Below are 17995 nucleotides of genomic sequence, written 5' to 3' on the forward strand. Positions count from 1 at the left end.
TCTAAAGTCTTTATAAATGTTATAAATTGTACTCCTTTCTTTTTTTAGTTACTTGATTCTCATGTTAAAAATAAATAAATTCTTTTACTTGTCCATTTTAAGATATTAAAAGAGTTTTATAACCTTTTTTCCATACATAAAGCAGAAGTAGTTAAATTTAAAATTTTAAAATATCATCAATAAAATTAGTTTAATTAGTAAAATATATCCTTACTGACCCTTTCTTCAAGGGTTCTGCAAAATTAATATAAGCCAAATAAAATGAAACAGAGATTGTTTACACGGATTCCTAATCTATATAGACATCTCATATAACATACTATTACTATAACTATTATGCAATCTTTGTAAATATTACAAAATGTATCTAGACACCTATATTATTGTCCATATGCACCTTCTATGTTACATATATAGTTGTTAGCAGCCAGTTATGCTTAAATTGGTAAAACCAGAATATAGTGTCCATACTCCATCGCATGTAATGTTTGTTTTGTTGTTGCATGCGTTGTGAAAATGGTAGTGTTAAATTTAATCTTGCAGTTCTATTACAGTTTGATTGCCTTAATCCAATTACTATGAGACTTGATTATAATTAGAACTTAGTGTAAGCATAATTCTAAACTCATGGATGGGTGGGGTGGCTTCGAATCATTTATGAAAACATTTATACGTACAATTGACAAGGACAAGTATACCTCAATTATATTCTCTTCTCTTCTTTTTTTTACCAACTTTTATGTTGGTGCCTTTTGTTTTTTGGGACTAGACAAAGACCAACAATAAATTAAGGTGGTCCTAGAGTATCCAGAGAAGAGATCTAAATATCAATGGTAGTGGTAGTGGCTACCAGCCGGAGTTGAAGGGGAGCCTTGGAGTAACTGGTAAAGTTACTGCCATGTGACCAGGAGGTCACGGGTTCAAGCCTTGGAAACAGCCTCTGGCAGAAATGCAAGGTAAGGCTGCGTACAACAGACCCTTGTGGTCGGGCCCTTCCCCGGACCCTGCGCATAGCGGGAGATTAAGTGCACCGGGCTGCCCAGTGGTAGTGGCTACCGGCTACCTTACGGCGTAGCTAGAAGTCCAAGTATGGATTCAGCCGGATCCTAAAATTTTTATTTAAATAGTGTATTTGTATTAAGAAGTTTATTAAATATATAGGAATATTGAGTTTAAAATTCAGTTATTTACACTTGAAATTGTCTTTATAAAATTCAAAACTCATAAAATTTAAATTTCGACTTCGCCTCTAACTACCTGATTAGATGAGTTGTTTTTCTTTTTTCTACTTCATTTTTTTTGTGTGTTAGAGCTGGGACCAAAACAAATTCCTCAGGGATACCGCGTAAAAGAATTTGAACATTCATAGTGCACAGATAAACACTTTAACTATCTATTTCTCGGACAAAAAATACGCGAATCCAACCTGACAAAACCCATGATCGAGATGCAATTCATGTGCGTCAAATGTAATTTTCAAGGCCTACAACGGTAAATCCCTATCTATTTATCTATCTATCTATCTATCTATCTATCTATATATATATATATATATATATATATATATATATATATATATATATATATATATATATATATTTCAAATCAAAATCCCATTTTCTTTAATTTCTTCTTTTAATTATAAAATACGTGTAAATTTTTTAATTACCTAACAATCACTGAATGGCTCAAAAATTCACGTAGGAGCATTTGTATATCACACATTTTAACTGTTGGATTCACGCAATTTTTTTTCTAAAAAATGAATAGTTAAAATGCATATTTATGCATTATAAAAATTGAAGATCATACTTAAAATTTGAAGCTAAATTTAGAAGTCAATTTATGTATTATGCCAATTCTTAAAATGGTTAATCGTGGCAAATAAAACGTGTAATTAATGATATATGAACCATCCCCATTTTATGTCAACCGACTTGAATACGATTTGAATATAAATGACGAATACACTTCAGTTCGTTCCAAATTATTTATCGTTCTGGATTGGTATATATGAGTTAATTAGGTGACCAGAATACCAATAAAAATGGTTTCCAATTAATATAGAAGGACCATAAAAATGGTTTCCAATTACTATAGAAGGACCACTACACGTAAGTCATTCATCTTTGAGAATCTTTAATTTCATGTACAACCAAACCTATAAAGAGAAGTACCTGTAAACGCAATCCCCATCACCAGCTGTAGTTCATCTAATACACATTTACATTTATTCACTTCGTCCCAAAATACTTATCATATTTCTTTTTAAAAATTATTATTTGATCAACTTTTTAATGTAAATTGTATTATGCTAATTTAGTATTTTTTTTAAAACTAAAATTTACATATTTTAAAACAAGAACAATTTTCATTTCAATTTATTTATCCTACCTTTTGTTTTAGCATTTTAAAAATGATCATGTCTTTTATTTTTTTCAGTAACTCTTTAATTTTAATTTTCATATTGCATGTTTAAAATTACAAGACTAAAAAATATTTTGAAAGTTTTGACATATTTTTAATTTAAGATCACATGATTTAAAAATCTCCTTTAATTTTTTTAAATTTATGTCAAATCAACATAGGATAAATAAATTAAAAGGGAAAAATTATAGTTTTGAGAACAATTTTTTTAATTTCATATGCTAATATAATGAAATAATATAACTTAAAATTTATAAAAATAAACTCTCGAATACTAAAATATGCAAATATTTTGAGAGGGACGAGGAGTATAGGATACATTTATGATCATTATGACTTTTTGTATAAGGAATTGGTGAACACAAATCAGAGAGACCAAGTGGAGATGAATGATGTGACCAGTGTCTAATGTGTCGTGTGTGTTTTCCAGGTGATTTTTTTTTTTTAAAAAACACTATAATAGATAAATTCATCAAACTAGGTGATCATTTTAAAAATTCTCTTTCTATACCATTAGTGTCAACACAGAAAGAGATAAAAAGAATATGCTTTAACGAATTAAAAATGATTAAAAAGTATTTATTTATTAAATTGCCCTTTGTTTTTATTTATCGGATCAAAATAGTCATTAGCGTATGAAAAATGACTCAAAAATACCTTCATTCACCTATTGATTAAAATTTACCCAAATGCTGTTTCGAAACTTAAAACTATCACCCAATTAATGACACAATTACATGACATTTAATTAAATATGCAGCCTTTGTATATTGATCCACGTAATTTTTCATACACATAGTGAATTTTAACATAGTGTTTTTTGAGTTCATGTTTAAAATTTCAAGTAATTTGGAGTTATACGGAAAATTCTATCATTAAAAGAGGTTAAAGTTTTGAAAGTTTGAAGAAATTTTAAGTGTGTCTTGTTGGGTTATGTTGAATTCGAGCTCAAAAGATATTGGATTTTGTATCTAGCTCGGAGAATGCTACTATTGAAATTCGAGGTGATTTTGTAAAAAAATGAAAAAGTTGGAACTTTGGAGTTTTTGGTGTTCTTCGTGTGTTCTTGGTGTTTTCGAAGCAGAAGAAGCAAAAAGAGTACATTTGATTCAAAATTCCAATAGAAAAGTGTTAAAAGTTGTTTGGATGATTTTGCTAAATCGATTTAAAACATAATGGCATAGATGGGCCTTTTCTCAATCGACAATGATATAGATGAGCCAAACTTTTAGCTGATAGAATAAATGAACCCTTTCTCAAAATTTAATGACATATTTAAGCCTTTTTCTATTGTAACATGGGACGGATGGAGTAATTAGTTAGGCCACAACACCGAGAACTACGAAACATGGTCGACACGTCCTGGAAATACTCAAATTATACTTCAATTCATTTCCAGGACAAAAACAAATCTTTAACGTAACACTTTATTTAAGCAAATAGCAAGATGCTCACTTCGGAGAGACGCAAATTATTGAAATTAATTAACTGAAATGGGGTGATGAAAAAATAATTTTATTATTTAATTGAATTAATTTAGAATAGATTTATTGGATTGATACGTGGATGGGTCGGATCTTTTTGGGTTAGATTAGAAATTTATGTGAATTAATCCAAAAAAAAGAAAGGGTCAAGTTATAGCAAAAATATTTCTTCAAATGATGTTAGAAGTACGTTGATCCAATACGTGAAATGAGGATATTTTGAGCTATTTTAAACCTAATAGATAAAAGGAGAGATAAATTTAATTCTCTTTTAAAAATATTTTTAATACGTTAAGTATATTTATGATCTTTTCTCGATGTCAATATTGTTGTTGTACTAAATCCGAAGAAATAATACCATCTCTTATGTTTATGAATGAAGATTTGTTATAAAAGATGATAAAATTATACGTTATAAATGATCTATAAAATCAATTCATCGGATAAGTCTTATTCTTTTTTTTTTCTTATTTGGTGTCCAGAATCCGTAGAGTCCCTGGGCGAACTGGTAAGTCTTATCCATTTGGCTTTGATCAATTTATTATAATAAATATAAAAAAGAAAGAAAGATAAAAGGAATCTACAATCGAACCTGGTCAAGTTGATTGTGTTACATTTTTTCAAAAAGCAACTTCCATAGCCAATTCGACAGATCATTCATCTGTATTTATCCACTATACCTTCTTTTTTCTTTTTCTCCTAACAACACACCAATTGGGGAAATTCCTGATCAGAAGCCCAATGGATTTTACTTTTCAGCTATTTATAACGACAATAGCAACCGCCGCCGCCACCGCTTTCATAATTTGCGGTATCAAATTACGGTGGTTCTGGCCCGACAACCGCCTACCGCCGCCGTTCACCGTCGATGAAAACTACAGCGATGACAATTGCTGCGTTGTTTGCCTGAACAACGTGGTCGGCGGCGAGGATTGCCGGAAACTGCCGAAATGCGGTCATGTTTTTCACGTCGAGTGTGTGGACACGTGGCTAGAGCGCAATTGGACGTGCCCAATTTGCAGAAGGCAAGTTACTGATGATCTTCCGAAGAAGCAAGATGAAAATACAATTTTGTCCTATCTAATTTCCCGGAGTGAAGATTTTATGGTGAAGATTTTTAGTCCTTTTACGGAAGAACTCATGATGACTTTGATCGAGAGCGTAATTTTACCTCGACCTTGAATTTTTAGTCATTTTGATTATTTTTTTCTTGCCTACAATTTAGAGGCTAAAGAGATTTATTATTTTGTTTAATCTATGTATCAAATTTAGCATTATAATTATACTTTATTCGTAGGAGGAAATGATTTAATTTTCCTGTAATTATTGTTAAGCATATGCATATGTTTTACCTATTAAATTTGATATAATCCCTTCTTTTTTTCCTCGTACTATCCGAAATTGCACTGGGGAATAAAACGTAGATAGTTTTGGGTTCTTTTCTTCTTTGTAACCCCACCACCACCACCGCAATGTTTGATTGGCAGAAGAAAAAAAGGAAAACGGATGTGAACTCAGAAGAAAATTCAAACATATCAAATTAGCTTAAAAGTTCGCATATATTTTGCTTCTTACTGAATTTTCCCTTCATTTCTTCTCAAAAATCTGAGATTATACTTAGGGAGTGTTTGAATTACCTTACTTTTAAGCTTCTTTTTCTTTTTAATTTTGAAAGTGTTTGAAAAAAAAAAATATTTTTAAGCATTCACCTATAGACCAAAAAAGTTTTAAAATAAATCAAAGCAAAAGTAGGATATCTCTTATTTATTACTTTTAGCTTTTGATTTATAAATTACTTTTTATAAATTTATCCAAAGATATCTATATATATTCTTATAAATATTTTTTTTATTGTTGTTCATTAATAAAAAAAAAATCGCTAAATATCTTATTTTTTGATATAAATTGGCTTAGAAGGAAAAAAAACAAGGAGGAATTTGACTAGTGGTATAAAAGTTGGGGATTTTAATTAAAAGAGACTTTTGAGTTATCTATTTGAGGATATAGGACACAAGTTTTAAAAATTGGGTAAAAGGGACTCTAGTATAATTAGGTATTAATGGGTTATGCTAATTTAAAAAAGAATATTTTTATACACCCCAAAGTTTTGCTATTTACAAATAGGTCCAACATATAAGAGGGTTGTAAAAAACACCTAAACAACTTAGGGTTGTTTAAATATCTTCTGGTTGTTTGAACTAAACAACTTTTGGTTGTTTAAACAACTTCTGATTGTTTGAACTAAACAACTTAAGGTTGTTTAAATATCTTCTGATTGTTTGAACTAAACAACTTTTGGTTGTTTAAATAATTTTTGGTTGTTTAAACAACTTCTGTTGTTTGAACTAAACAATTTAGGGTTGTTTAAATATCTTCTGGTTGTTTGAACTAAACAACTTTTGGTTGTTTAAATATCTTCTTGGTTGCTTGAACAACTCATGTTTATATAAACATTTACAACATATCCTCTCTTCTGTTCTCTTCTCTTTTCATCAATTTTTTTAATATAATTTTCACAATCAAATCGGAATGAAGAAAAAAATGAGAATGACAACATCCGAAGAAGAAGAAGATGAAAACACAAAAAGTTTAAAAAGAAAGGAAAAAACGGAGAAGAAAAAAAGTAAAGAAGTTAAGGAAGAAGAAGATGAAAGAAAAAGAAACAAGAGCGTTTAAAAAAATGAAGAAAAGAGAAGAGAAGAGAGGAGGGAAATGAAGAACAGAAGTTTTAAAAAATGGAGTAAAGAAAAGAGAAGACAAGAGGGAAATAGAGAACATAAGTTTAAAAAAGTGGAGTAAATGAATGAAAATTAGAGTTTTATTAAAAGTTTTTGATCTTTTAATTTTTATTCTAAACTTTTAAATATTCTAATTCAACCCCATCTCTTCATAATTAACATCTAATTAAATATTTATAATAAAAAAAATAAAAAAAAATACAAATCCCCTATCTTTCATTTCACTCTCAAAAGTCCCTTTTACCTTATTTTCCCGGGGATAAAAGTTAGGTTTTGAACATGTCCCATAGAAGTGCCGGTCTGGTGATGAGGGCATTTCTGATATTTTGTGATTTTGTGTATTTTTTTCCTTTTGAACTATACAATAGATAAGTTTTCATCAATCCAAGTAATATTTATCAGAATTTAATTTAATTTTTATTGACATTCACAAATAAAATTCAATTCACATGTGATAGGAGGGAATTGTGTCAGATAAAAAAGTGGGTCTTATTAAACATTTTTCATTGTAATTCTCATTTGGCACCTGCCCCTCTTGGAATGCGGGCCCCACTACAAATTGCATAATTTTAAATTTACACACATATAATGTAAACTTTAACTAAATTTAACATTATCAAAATTGAAGGCTCCATGCATACCTTTTTATACAACAACAACAACTCAATGAAATTTCACATCGTGGGTTTGGGAGGATAAAGTGTACGCAGATCTGACTCCTACCAATGTAGGACGGCTGTTTCCGAAAGACCCTCGGCTCAATAGAAGCATAGAAAAAGGTCAGACAAGAATATTAGAGTAGATAAGTAGATAACAAAAACGGTCCAAACAATAGTATAATCAAAGCACAAAAAATAGTAGATATTATTAGATAATAACATAAATACCATAAATAACATAAATCAGTAGGGATGGGCATAAAATACTGAAAACCGAATTACCGAATCAAACCGGCTATTTCGGTATTTCGGTATTCGGTAATTCGGTAATTCGATTCGGTATTTGGTACCAAAAATCATATTTTCGATATTCGAGTTCGGTATTCGATATTTATGTTTATACCGTTCGGTATTCGGGAAATACCGAATACCGAAATTATTTCTGTTGGATGGGTCTCCTAAAACTAAAAGACTCATTTTAAACATAAAGGGATATAGGCCCACTGTAAGTCCAGCCCAATTTTTATGCGTTAACAACCCAAAATTCAGTACCCAGACCCATTTGCCTGCCTACCATTCACAGCACTCTAAAAAGCCCTAAAGTATTTTCCCCATATAAATACATCCGCATAAAACCCTAGCTTTCCTCTGCACTTTCATCTCCTCTAGTCTTCGGCCTCTCCGTTCTCTGCCACCAAAGGTGATTTCACGAACAGCCGCCCCCTATCTGAAAAAATGTCGCAAGAATCACTAGTCCTCCGCGGCACCATGAGAGCCCACACTGATTGGGTCACCGCCATTGCAACTCCAATTGACAACTCCGACATGATTGTCACCTCCTCCATGGATAAGTCCATCATCGTCTGGTCTTTGACCAAATACGGCGCACAATATGGTGTCCCTCGCCGCCGCCTCACAGGACACGGCCATTTCGTTGAAGATGTCGTCTTGTCATTGGAAGGTATGTTTGCACTCTCCGATTCATTGGACGGTGAGCTCCGTTTATGGGATCTTCAAGCTGGTACCACTGCTCGTCGTTTCGTCGGACACACAAAGGATGTTCATGCCTCCTTCTATTCTCTTACTTACTATTTTATTGTTTCCTTTTCAATTTCTTTGTTTACTCATCTGCAGATTTTAGAAAAATTCCTAGGACAACCATAACAAAAACATCATGAAACTTAATGTATTCCTTCCCATACATCAACTACAGTGGACATCGTGTGATTGAGTTTTTGTAAAAGTAAGTTGTATGTTTCCAGTAGCTAAAAGTTGGTGCATTTGACAAGCCAATCTTTGGAACTTCCACTCTGGAGTTATGTTGAAGCAGAGATCACTGTATCAGCTCTTAGGCTCTACTCTATTTAGCTTTCACTTAGGATATAGAAGCATTAGTTGAAGAAATAAATATGGTGCTTGGCAATTCTATTCAAAGAAATGGTCCAGACGATACTAACTCTGAAGCATTTCATCTTTCACTTCTCTGATTTGCTTGTCAATGAATTAGCAGAGGTGTTAGATGTCCTTCATTAGCATTATCCATGTTCACATGCAGATGTCCTATGACTTTTCATCTTTCCTACAGTTTTCTCATGCTTTTAATTGGTATACCTGATCATGTTGTCTTTGACACTTTATCTTCTTTCGCCTTCCCATATGCTTTCTGACTTGTGGAGTATGTCAAACTTGGATGCAATAGATTTCTAATTTTATATCTTGATAATGATGGTTTAAAGTAAGACATTTTGAGTTTGATTTTTGCTTAAATTCATCCGATGCTTCTATTTGGCAGGGATGAAAGTCTATGTTACTGAAGAAAAAGAATTGAGTGGTGCTGCACTACTGCAGGTCTGAACTCTGAAGTGTGAACTCTAAGATGTTGTATGTTGTTGAGTGCTCTTGTAGTGTTGTTTGCTGCTGTTGTTGTGTGTTGCTCTTTGCTGCAGTCTGCATGTCTGAACTTTGCTGCAATTGTGACTATGCTTGGATGATGCATCAGCAGCAGCATTGTTTAGTTTGTTATTAAAAATCTTCACATCTTTATTGTTGCTAATGTGAATATGATGTACTAACATATTCCGTGTGGACTTCGACTTCAATATGGTATTACCGAATACCGTACCGAATCGAATTTTAATTTACCGATTACCGAATTACCGAACCGAAGTTTGAAAGTTTGGTATTTGGTATATACTTTGAATTACCGATTACCGAATTATCGAACCCAAATTTTAAAAATACTGAACCGAATACCGAACACCCAGCCCTATAAATCAGAGTACAAGAAATCATAGTGCGTTAATACGCCTACGAATAATGGAGAATAAAGCCACTATGTACTAACCTTCTACCCTAATGTGCATCCTCCACACCCTCCTATCTAAGGTCATGTCCTCGGTAAGTCGTAAATGCGCCATGTCCTGTCTGATCACCTCTCCCCAATATTTCTTCGGCCTACCCCTACCTCTTCTGAAACCATCCATGGCCAACCTCTCACATCTCCGCACTGGTGCATCTGAGACTCTCCTCTTCACATGTCCAAATCATCTTAGTCGCGTTTCCCACATCTTGTATTCCACCGAGGTCACTCCTATCTTGTCTCGAATAGCCTCATTTTTAATCCTGTCGCTTCTGGTATGCCCACACATCCATCTCAACATTCTAATCTCGGCAACCTTCATCTTTTGCACGTGGGAGACCTTAACTGGCCAACACTCCGCCCCATATAACATAGCTGGTCTAACCACCACTTTGTAGAACTTGCCCTTAAGTTGTGGTGGCACCTTCTTGTCACATAACACACTGGAGGCGAGCCTCCATTTCATCCATCCTGCCCAATACGATGTGTGACATACCTTTTTATATATAAAAATATAAGATTTAGTAAATACGTAGAAGGTGCTGCAAAATTTTGCAACTCTAACCAGGAGTTTGGATATGTGATTTTATATTGCGATGTAAAATTATGAGATGAAATCTCAAATTTTCTCGAAAGTATGATTTGAAATTATTTCAATACAAAAATTGACCTACATATTTTTATTTTGTAAAAAAAAAATCCACATTTATCTCTAGTAACCACTTATTTCATATATAATAAAATTTATAAATCATAACATTACTTTTTAAAGCATTTATATCTGATATAACGACTATTCTCACCAATATAAAAATTTATTATTACTTCAAATCAATTCCTACTTTATCATTTTTATTCACCAAAATCATTATTATTACTTCAAATCAACGTTTGATAAAAAAATATTTTAAATCAACGTGAGGAGATTGTCCATACTATGTGGGAGGATTATATTAAAGACTAGTACACTACAACTTATGTTCACTTTTATTTTTTTATCGAATTAAAGTTTGATCAATAAATATTGTACATTTTAAAAATAACTTTGTACTAATGTATTATGCGATTTTATAAACTTTGCTTATTTAGTAAGATTGTCTAAAGAATTGAAATAATTTTAATAATTTTACAACTTATAAAATTTTTATGTTTATAAAAAAATATACAACATATATAAAAATCTAAATTATATATCCAAATAAAATTTTAACTTAATCTCATATTTTATATCATGATCTTATATGGCAGAGTTGCCATAAGAAAATAAAAGTTATTTGCGAAATTTCCATTAAGGTTTGAAAAGAATGATAACATATATATTATCTTTTTTTGAGCATATCAAAGATAATTTTATGAATCAAATGTTGGGTCCCCCGGCAGCATGTGCTTTATCTCAGGTCATTTGCACTTTTGTTTCTGTTATATGCTCTTTATAACGTGTCACATTAGAGAGGGGAACAATCAGAAGTGAGGCCGAAAAGAAAATAAAATAAAATAAGAACGACGGAAAAAAATATATGAAATTTTACAATAATAACACAATAAAAAATAATAATTACGAGGCTTTCTAGATTAATTAGTAGATTTGTGTGAAGAAAGAGATTTTGCAAAATATAAATTTATGAATGTAACATAATACCTCTTAAATTATGGTCAGATAAAATTTTAGTTTGTATAACTATTAATGTCACAACATAAATTCAACTGTCAAAGGGTTAAAAAAAAGAGGAGTGAATCCATCTTACATCCTTATCCATAATTTGTCTTGTTTGTGTTCTAAATTCAAAACAGTCGATGCTTTCTTGGTGATTACATTGATGTTCGACCATATAATTTTTCAAGACTTAAAATATGTTTCGTTTATCTTATTTAAAACAACTTATAAGTTGAAAATAATTTATAAGTTAAAAAAATTAGAATAGTTTAATTTATTTTTTTGATTTATAAACTTCTTTCAGTTTATAAACTATTGTAGATAAACTGATACAAACAGATTCAATTATTTTTTTGAGCTTATTTTAAATACAAAATTACTTTATATTGACAAATTAAACACTCGAAAAAACTAAAAATAATTTATAAATTATTTCAGCAACTTATATGTTTTAAGCCAATCCAAACGGGCTCTTAGCAGACAATTATATAAAAAAAATTATTTTGTACCTTTTTTGTAATATTTTAAAAAACTTTTGAATAAATCAGGAAGCTTGATTAATTCTGGCATCAACTTGATTTCTATTTTAATTTCTCAAATGATCAATTAACTTAATAAAATTATCTAGTAAAAGTCATTTTATTTTTTCCATTTTGATAAAGTTGTTCAAGTTTATATACATATCTTACAAAGTAACTACAATTTGAAAATTAATCTAAAATTACTTGAATTTAAATATAGAATCACGTATCATGGCGTAATTCCACATCAATAAAATTGTAATGTGTGTCATTAATTTAAATAAATACATATGTTTATTGTTAATACAATTTCAGGACAGTAAAATTTGCTAGGATATCACTTGATTTTTTTTTCTAGGAATATTTAAGTTTATGTATAAATAATATAGTTAATAAATTTTTTTAAAAAAATTACATTCTAGCAGGGAAATAAAAATAGAAAGAGAACTATAAGATGAAAAATCGAGCTCTCATCAATAAAATGAAAATTTAAATAATCAACTAACTAAACTACTAAAATTCTCGTGCGTTATAATTAAGCAGCTTGGCTTTAGGATAATTTTTCTGTTAATTTAATTACATTCCTGGCACCCACGAGCCATACGGTGTCTATTGGATATACTCAAGAGTCAAGAGGGGATCATAGGGGACACATACATATTCTGTGAAAACTTATTTACTTGCTATTTATATTAAATTAGAAGGTTCATGAATTTTGTTAGAGGTTGTATTATTTAAACTTAATAAGTCCATCTTAATATCCTTATTTTTGTTATTTTTATTTTTTAAACGTGTAAGTTCTTGATCGATTAATATTTTATCAATATAATATAATTAATTTAAAAATTATTACTTTATAAAATCGTACTTTTAAAGTTAAATTTGTATATTCACATAAGACACTCGATACGAACCTCTACTTTATGCACTCTGCTTCAATATGATGTGTGAAATCTTGGATGATCTCACCATTTTCTTAGATTATGAACTCAAGATACTTAAACGTTCTCTTGATAATGACTACCTGAATATTAATGCTAACTTCCACATCTGACTAGTGAATAATGTCATTAAACTTGCACTTTAAATTTAAATAACTGACTTTGATTCTGCTCAACTTAAACCCTTTAAACTCTATGATCTATTTCTAAACCTCCTTACCCTGACATGTATCAAGCTTAAAAGAACCCCTAACATTTAAGTGGTTAAATATTTTGTAAGATTTTCAATAATACCTCCCCTAATATCTTTCTATTAATAAATAAAAACCCTCTTTATTTTTTTGTACATTTTAGTACACCATCCATCCGTTTTTAAGCATGAAAAATTCAAGTTTTAAAACCATGATATTTGTTTTTTGGTAGTAGCAAGATTTTTGCCTAAATTGAACTTGTAAATAAGGAAATAATAAATCAAATAATTAGAGAGATTAATCATTATTTAAGGGGTCGTTGTTCTAGTCAAACCATTAATGTTGGATTTAGGGTCACCACTGCTGAAGCATGTCTATGGCCAGGGGCGGAGCTAATAAGGCTCCAAGGTTTAGATGAATCCCTTCGACGGAATTAAATTATATTGTTTATATATGATAAATATTTTATATATATATATATATTATGTGTTGAACCATCTTCGACTTGCTCGTATGTTCACTTCTTCATATTTTGAACTCCTTAATAAAAATTTTTGTCACTATCCATGGCAGAACTTTCAATCACCTTTTAAATTTTTATTTTAAGTTTTGTAACACAGTTACGTTTAGGGATTAAAAAATAGTAACTACTTATTTGGATCAAATTAATGCACTCAATTAATTAGCTGAATAATACAAGAATCAAAATATAAATAATACAATAACTCAAGAATTAAAATTGCGCGTTTCCCTTTACATTTTGTTTCTAAAAGATTCATAAGAAGTGAAAAAGGGAAAGAAAAGGACAAATGAAGAAATCCAAAACCAAATGATCTGCCATCTATTTGAGGCATTTGTTGTTTAAACCTGCCAGCTTTTTATCTTACACAATGTTATAACTAAGGGGAAAATACATAAGTTGTATTTCGTAGTTGTACTCCGAAAAAAAAGTTATTTACATACTAAAATTATACTGCCGACCTCAATTATTTTTACGGAATAATTGTTATTTCGATCAACAACAAGTATAATTACAACATTATACATAAATTATATAATGCGGCATACGTATGTTATACACATAATGAGTAAAAATAGGAACCCAAAAACAATTAAAAATTATACATGTAAACAAGGTGTGAAAGTGTACTTAAGAAGAACCATCAAAGAATGTGGTGTAATAAATGAACTGTTTCTCTATTCACTAGGATTTGAATAGTAGTGAGCGCTTTCCCAAATAGGCACTATGCGATGCAAATTCATATTAATTAATCAGAGTTCAATACATATTCAAATATTAGATATGAAAATAAAAAATAAGTGTTAAAAATATAAATTACTGATAAACGTCTATTGTGATTGAAAACACGAGAAGATAAATTTGTTGCTATAAATGTTGGTTAGCACAGTAGATTAGCTTAGAATTGCTCATTAATTAAAAAGATTTTTTGTTGAAAAATATTTTACTCAAAAGAGTTTTGGAGTAATTGGTTAAGTTTCATAGTGACTTTGATCGAGAGCGTAATTTTGCTCTTCCCTGGAAATTTTACTGATTTATTGGTTTTATTTTCTTCTCTATTTTTCCTTGCCTAGAATTTAGAGGTTAAAGAGATTTATTATTTGTTTAATCTATGTATCAAAATTAGCACTATATTCATAGGAGAAAATGATTTTCCTGCAATTCGTGAAAAGATTATTGTGAAGTATATGTTATATTAACTTTGACATTATCCTTATTGTTTTATCACTTCAACCTATCAATCAATAATAGGATTTTTTTCATTTAGCTTTGGACGTGACTCGATATTGTCGTTGGATAAGGAAGAAACGTAAGCAATTTTGGATTCTTTTTCCCTCTAATGTTTGATTGGCATTTGGCAGAAGAAAAGAAGGAAACGGATGTAAAGTTGAAGAAAATTCAAATTAGCTTTCCTTTAAATTAGAAAGTTCAAACACTAACAGCGATTTGGATGAATTTTTTAAAGTAATTTATAAATAAAAAATAACTTATAAATTAAAAAAATAAATTGAGCTCAATTTATTATCCTATAATGCTGAATTTTAAGTTGATTTGAACTTTCTAATTTAAAGGAAAGCTAATTTGAATTTTCTTCAACTTTACGTCCGTTTCCTTCTTTCTTCTGCCAAATGCCAATCAAACATTAGAGGGAAAAAGAATCCAAAATTGTTTATGTTTTTTTTTATCCAAACAAATCTAATTATTTATTGGAACTTATTTTAAGTACACTTTAAATTAATCAGTTAAACATTCAAAAAAATTAAAAACAGCTTATAACTTATAAGCCAATTCAAATGGACTCTACAATTTCTCTTTTCACGCATACATATTCTTGTTGAGATTTTCTCTTATTATTTCTAAAATAATTGCTGGGTATATTATTATATTTTTGATAAAATTGGCTAAAACCCCCCTCCCCAAATATATCCCTCTCATTATACTTTGATACAAATTCACCCCTTAATTTTCATGAAATAACACTTGAAAAATTCAAAATTAAATAATTTATTTTCAATTTTAAATATCTAATTTTTTAAAAATAGATAAAATTTTCAAGTACTATTTTTTTTCTTAAATATTATGTCAAGTCAAATTAGGTTATTATTTAAAATTGCGTCCACAACCAATTACTGTATTAATAAAGTATTAAATATCATATTGATATAAACAAAAAGGATAGGATTAGAGCTGTAACAAATCCTAAACTAAGAGTTGTATTTATTGTTTGTATTGTCGGCTATAACTTATTTTCGTCAAAACATAGATAGAGAGAAAAAGAGAGATGTATTTTCATTTTGAGCCATTAGCCACCTTTACAGCTACCGCAACCGCTATTTTCTTAATTTCCACTATTAAAATCCGTTGGTTCCGTCCCGACAATTATTTGCCGCCACCGTTCAATCTCATCGTCGAGGAAATCAGTTATTGTTACTGTGCCGTGTGCCTCGACGAGGTGAGCGGCGGCGACAAGTGTCGGAAACTGCCCAAATGCGGCCATACTTTCCACGCGATGTGCGTGGACGCGTGGCTAGAGTACAATTGGACGTGCCCAATTTGTAGAAGGCAAGTTACTGATGATCTTCCCAAGAGACAAGGTGAAAACACCTTATTTTTTTTCGTAATTTCACGTTGTGAAGAGTTCTTGTCTAAGATTAATACTCGTGCTGAAGAATTCATGAAGCTTTTGTTCGACACCGGTGTTTTCGGACATCCTTGAATATAATTAATTGTTAAAACTTTTTTTTTTTTTTGTAATTAAGCGTGTATTCATTGATTCAACTAATTGAGATTTACTTTAATTTTCTACCCTTTTGCATATGTTAAAGAGAATGTTTTGTTTCTCCTTTAATTAATTTAAGGTATATTTGTCCCTTATTCCTTTTTTTAAAAGAACATTGTGATCGAAGCATATGTTTAAATTTTAATTATTAATTTGAGCTGTCACTGAAGTATAGGTAAAGAAATGAAGAATTATATGTATTGCTCAAAGAGAAAAAAACAAGAGAGAAATTCACGAAGATACTTGTGTTCTGTTTTTTTTTTCCTTCTTCCTAATAGTTTAATTTTATCAGCTATAAAGCAAATCCAAAATTTATCTCCTTCATAGGTACTTTTTTTCTTCATAGACGAAGAAAATTTGTTATTTTCTTTATTAATTAATTGTCAAGTTTGAATAGGAGAAAAGGAACTGGATAGCAGTGGTATGGAAGTTTGTTTTGAGCACGTAGAAGTAGTAGTTTTTGACCATCAATACGTTCCTGTAGTGTGACGATTAGCCGTTTCAATTTGTTTGTACGTGGTTTTAATTTGTCATAAAATATTAAATAAGTAATAATTTTTTTAAAATTTTATGATCTTAAATAAAAAATATTTAAAATATATTTATTTTTATAATCTTAAACATATCACGTAAAATTAAAAATAAAAAGTTATATTAAAAAAAGACATTTAAAAAAATAAAATTAAATAAAAAGTCAAATAAATTGTATGGAAGGAGACATTAATTACAACTTACTAGGAAGTTCGGTTCATTTAATGGATGGAAATTAAGGAATCGATTGAGGTTGTCACATAATTTGGATAATCCTAAATTAAAAATAAACTTTGGGACCTGTTGCTTTTGGTGATTCAGATCTAAGCTGTTTTCTCCTGTTCATCGTAAGTTGTAACTAGGTTGTAGGGCCAGGAGAAGACCTGGGTATTCCAAATCACAACTACTACTTTTTAACTTTATTTTTGGTTTTTATCCTGTCTCTCTATCTAAAATTGGGATTCGATTAATTTTGAAAAGTTTCATTTCCTACTAAACAATTTAAAATGAAAAAAAATCTATTCGGTAAATATCTTTTTGTTATAGAATAATGTTTATGCGGGTCGATTGAAGACTCTGTGGGCTGAATCAGATTTGCCCCACAACCGTCCTATCCTGTTTGTCATCCCCACTTCGTAATTAAAACTTTTTGGGGTTGGACTGAAATTTAAATATACTACGCAAATTCAACAGACCTAATGAATAATTCAAAGACTAGTCAGGAAACGAAGATAATTATAGTACGGTTTAGGTGGACAATAGCAACCACCTATACATGCATGCTCATAAATTTAGTAGTACTATTTAGAAAAATACATGGATTTTTTTGAAAGAAAAACAAAGATGCAGTACTGCAGATTTAATGCAAGTTTTAGTTTTTCTTAAATAAATCCACCCATTTCAGAGTCTTATCTTCTTTCAAATGGATATGTAGAAATAACAACGTAACAGGCTCCAAAACCATAATGAAAGAACCAAAGTCAGAGTAACTTAATAGGGATGGTCTGGCTCATGCTTGATGGACTGTACTCTTTCGTTGATAAATTACTCTTTTAACATACATTAAGAAAAATAAAATATAAGATATAGTTTACTAAGTCACCTCTATTTATTAGGTGCTTTTGAGAATTGAACAATATTAAAAGTGTATAGTTGGATAATTGTCATCTTTAGATTTGAATTTCTAAAGTA

General features: G+C 30.2%; 1 protein-coding gene across 1 annotated transcript; it reads left to right on the top strand.

Moving 5' to 3' along the window:
- Positions 1 to 4407: 4407 nt before the first annotated feature.
- Positions 4408 to 5312, top strand: LOC129886813 (putative RING-H2 finger protein ATL12). Its single transcript, XM_055961675.1, has one exon. It carries the CDS (start codon positions 4653 to 4655, stop codon positions 5091 to 5093), a length of 441 nt encoding a protein of 146 aa, XP_055817650.1. The 5' UTR covers positions 4408 to 4652; the 3' UTR covers positions 5094 to 5312.
- The last annotated feature ends 12683 nt before the right edge of the window (positions 5313 to 17995 follow it).

Source organism: Solanum dulcamara, chromosome 4 (assembly GCF_947179165.1).
Source record: "Solanum dulcamara chromosome 4, daSolDulc1.2, whole genome shotgun sequence".
NCBI classification, from domain to species: domain Eukaryota; kingdom Viridiplantae; phylum Streptophyta; class Magnoliopsida; order Solanales; family Solanaceae; genus Solanum; species Solanum dulcamara.

Coding starts and splice junctions, on each gene's coding strand:
- LOC129886813 (XM_055961675.1), top strand. CDS start 4,653: ATGGATTTTACTTTTCAGCTATTTATAACGACAATAGCAACCGCCGCC.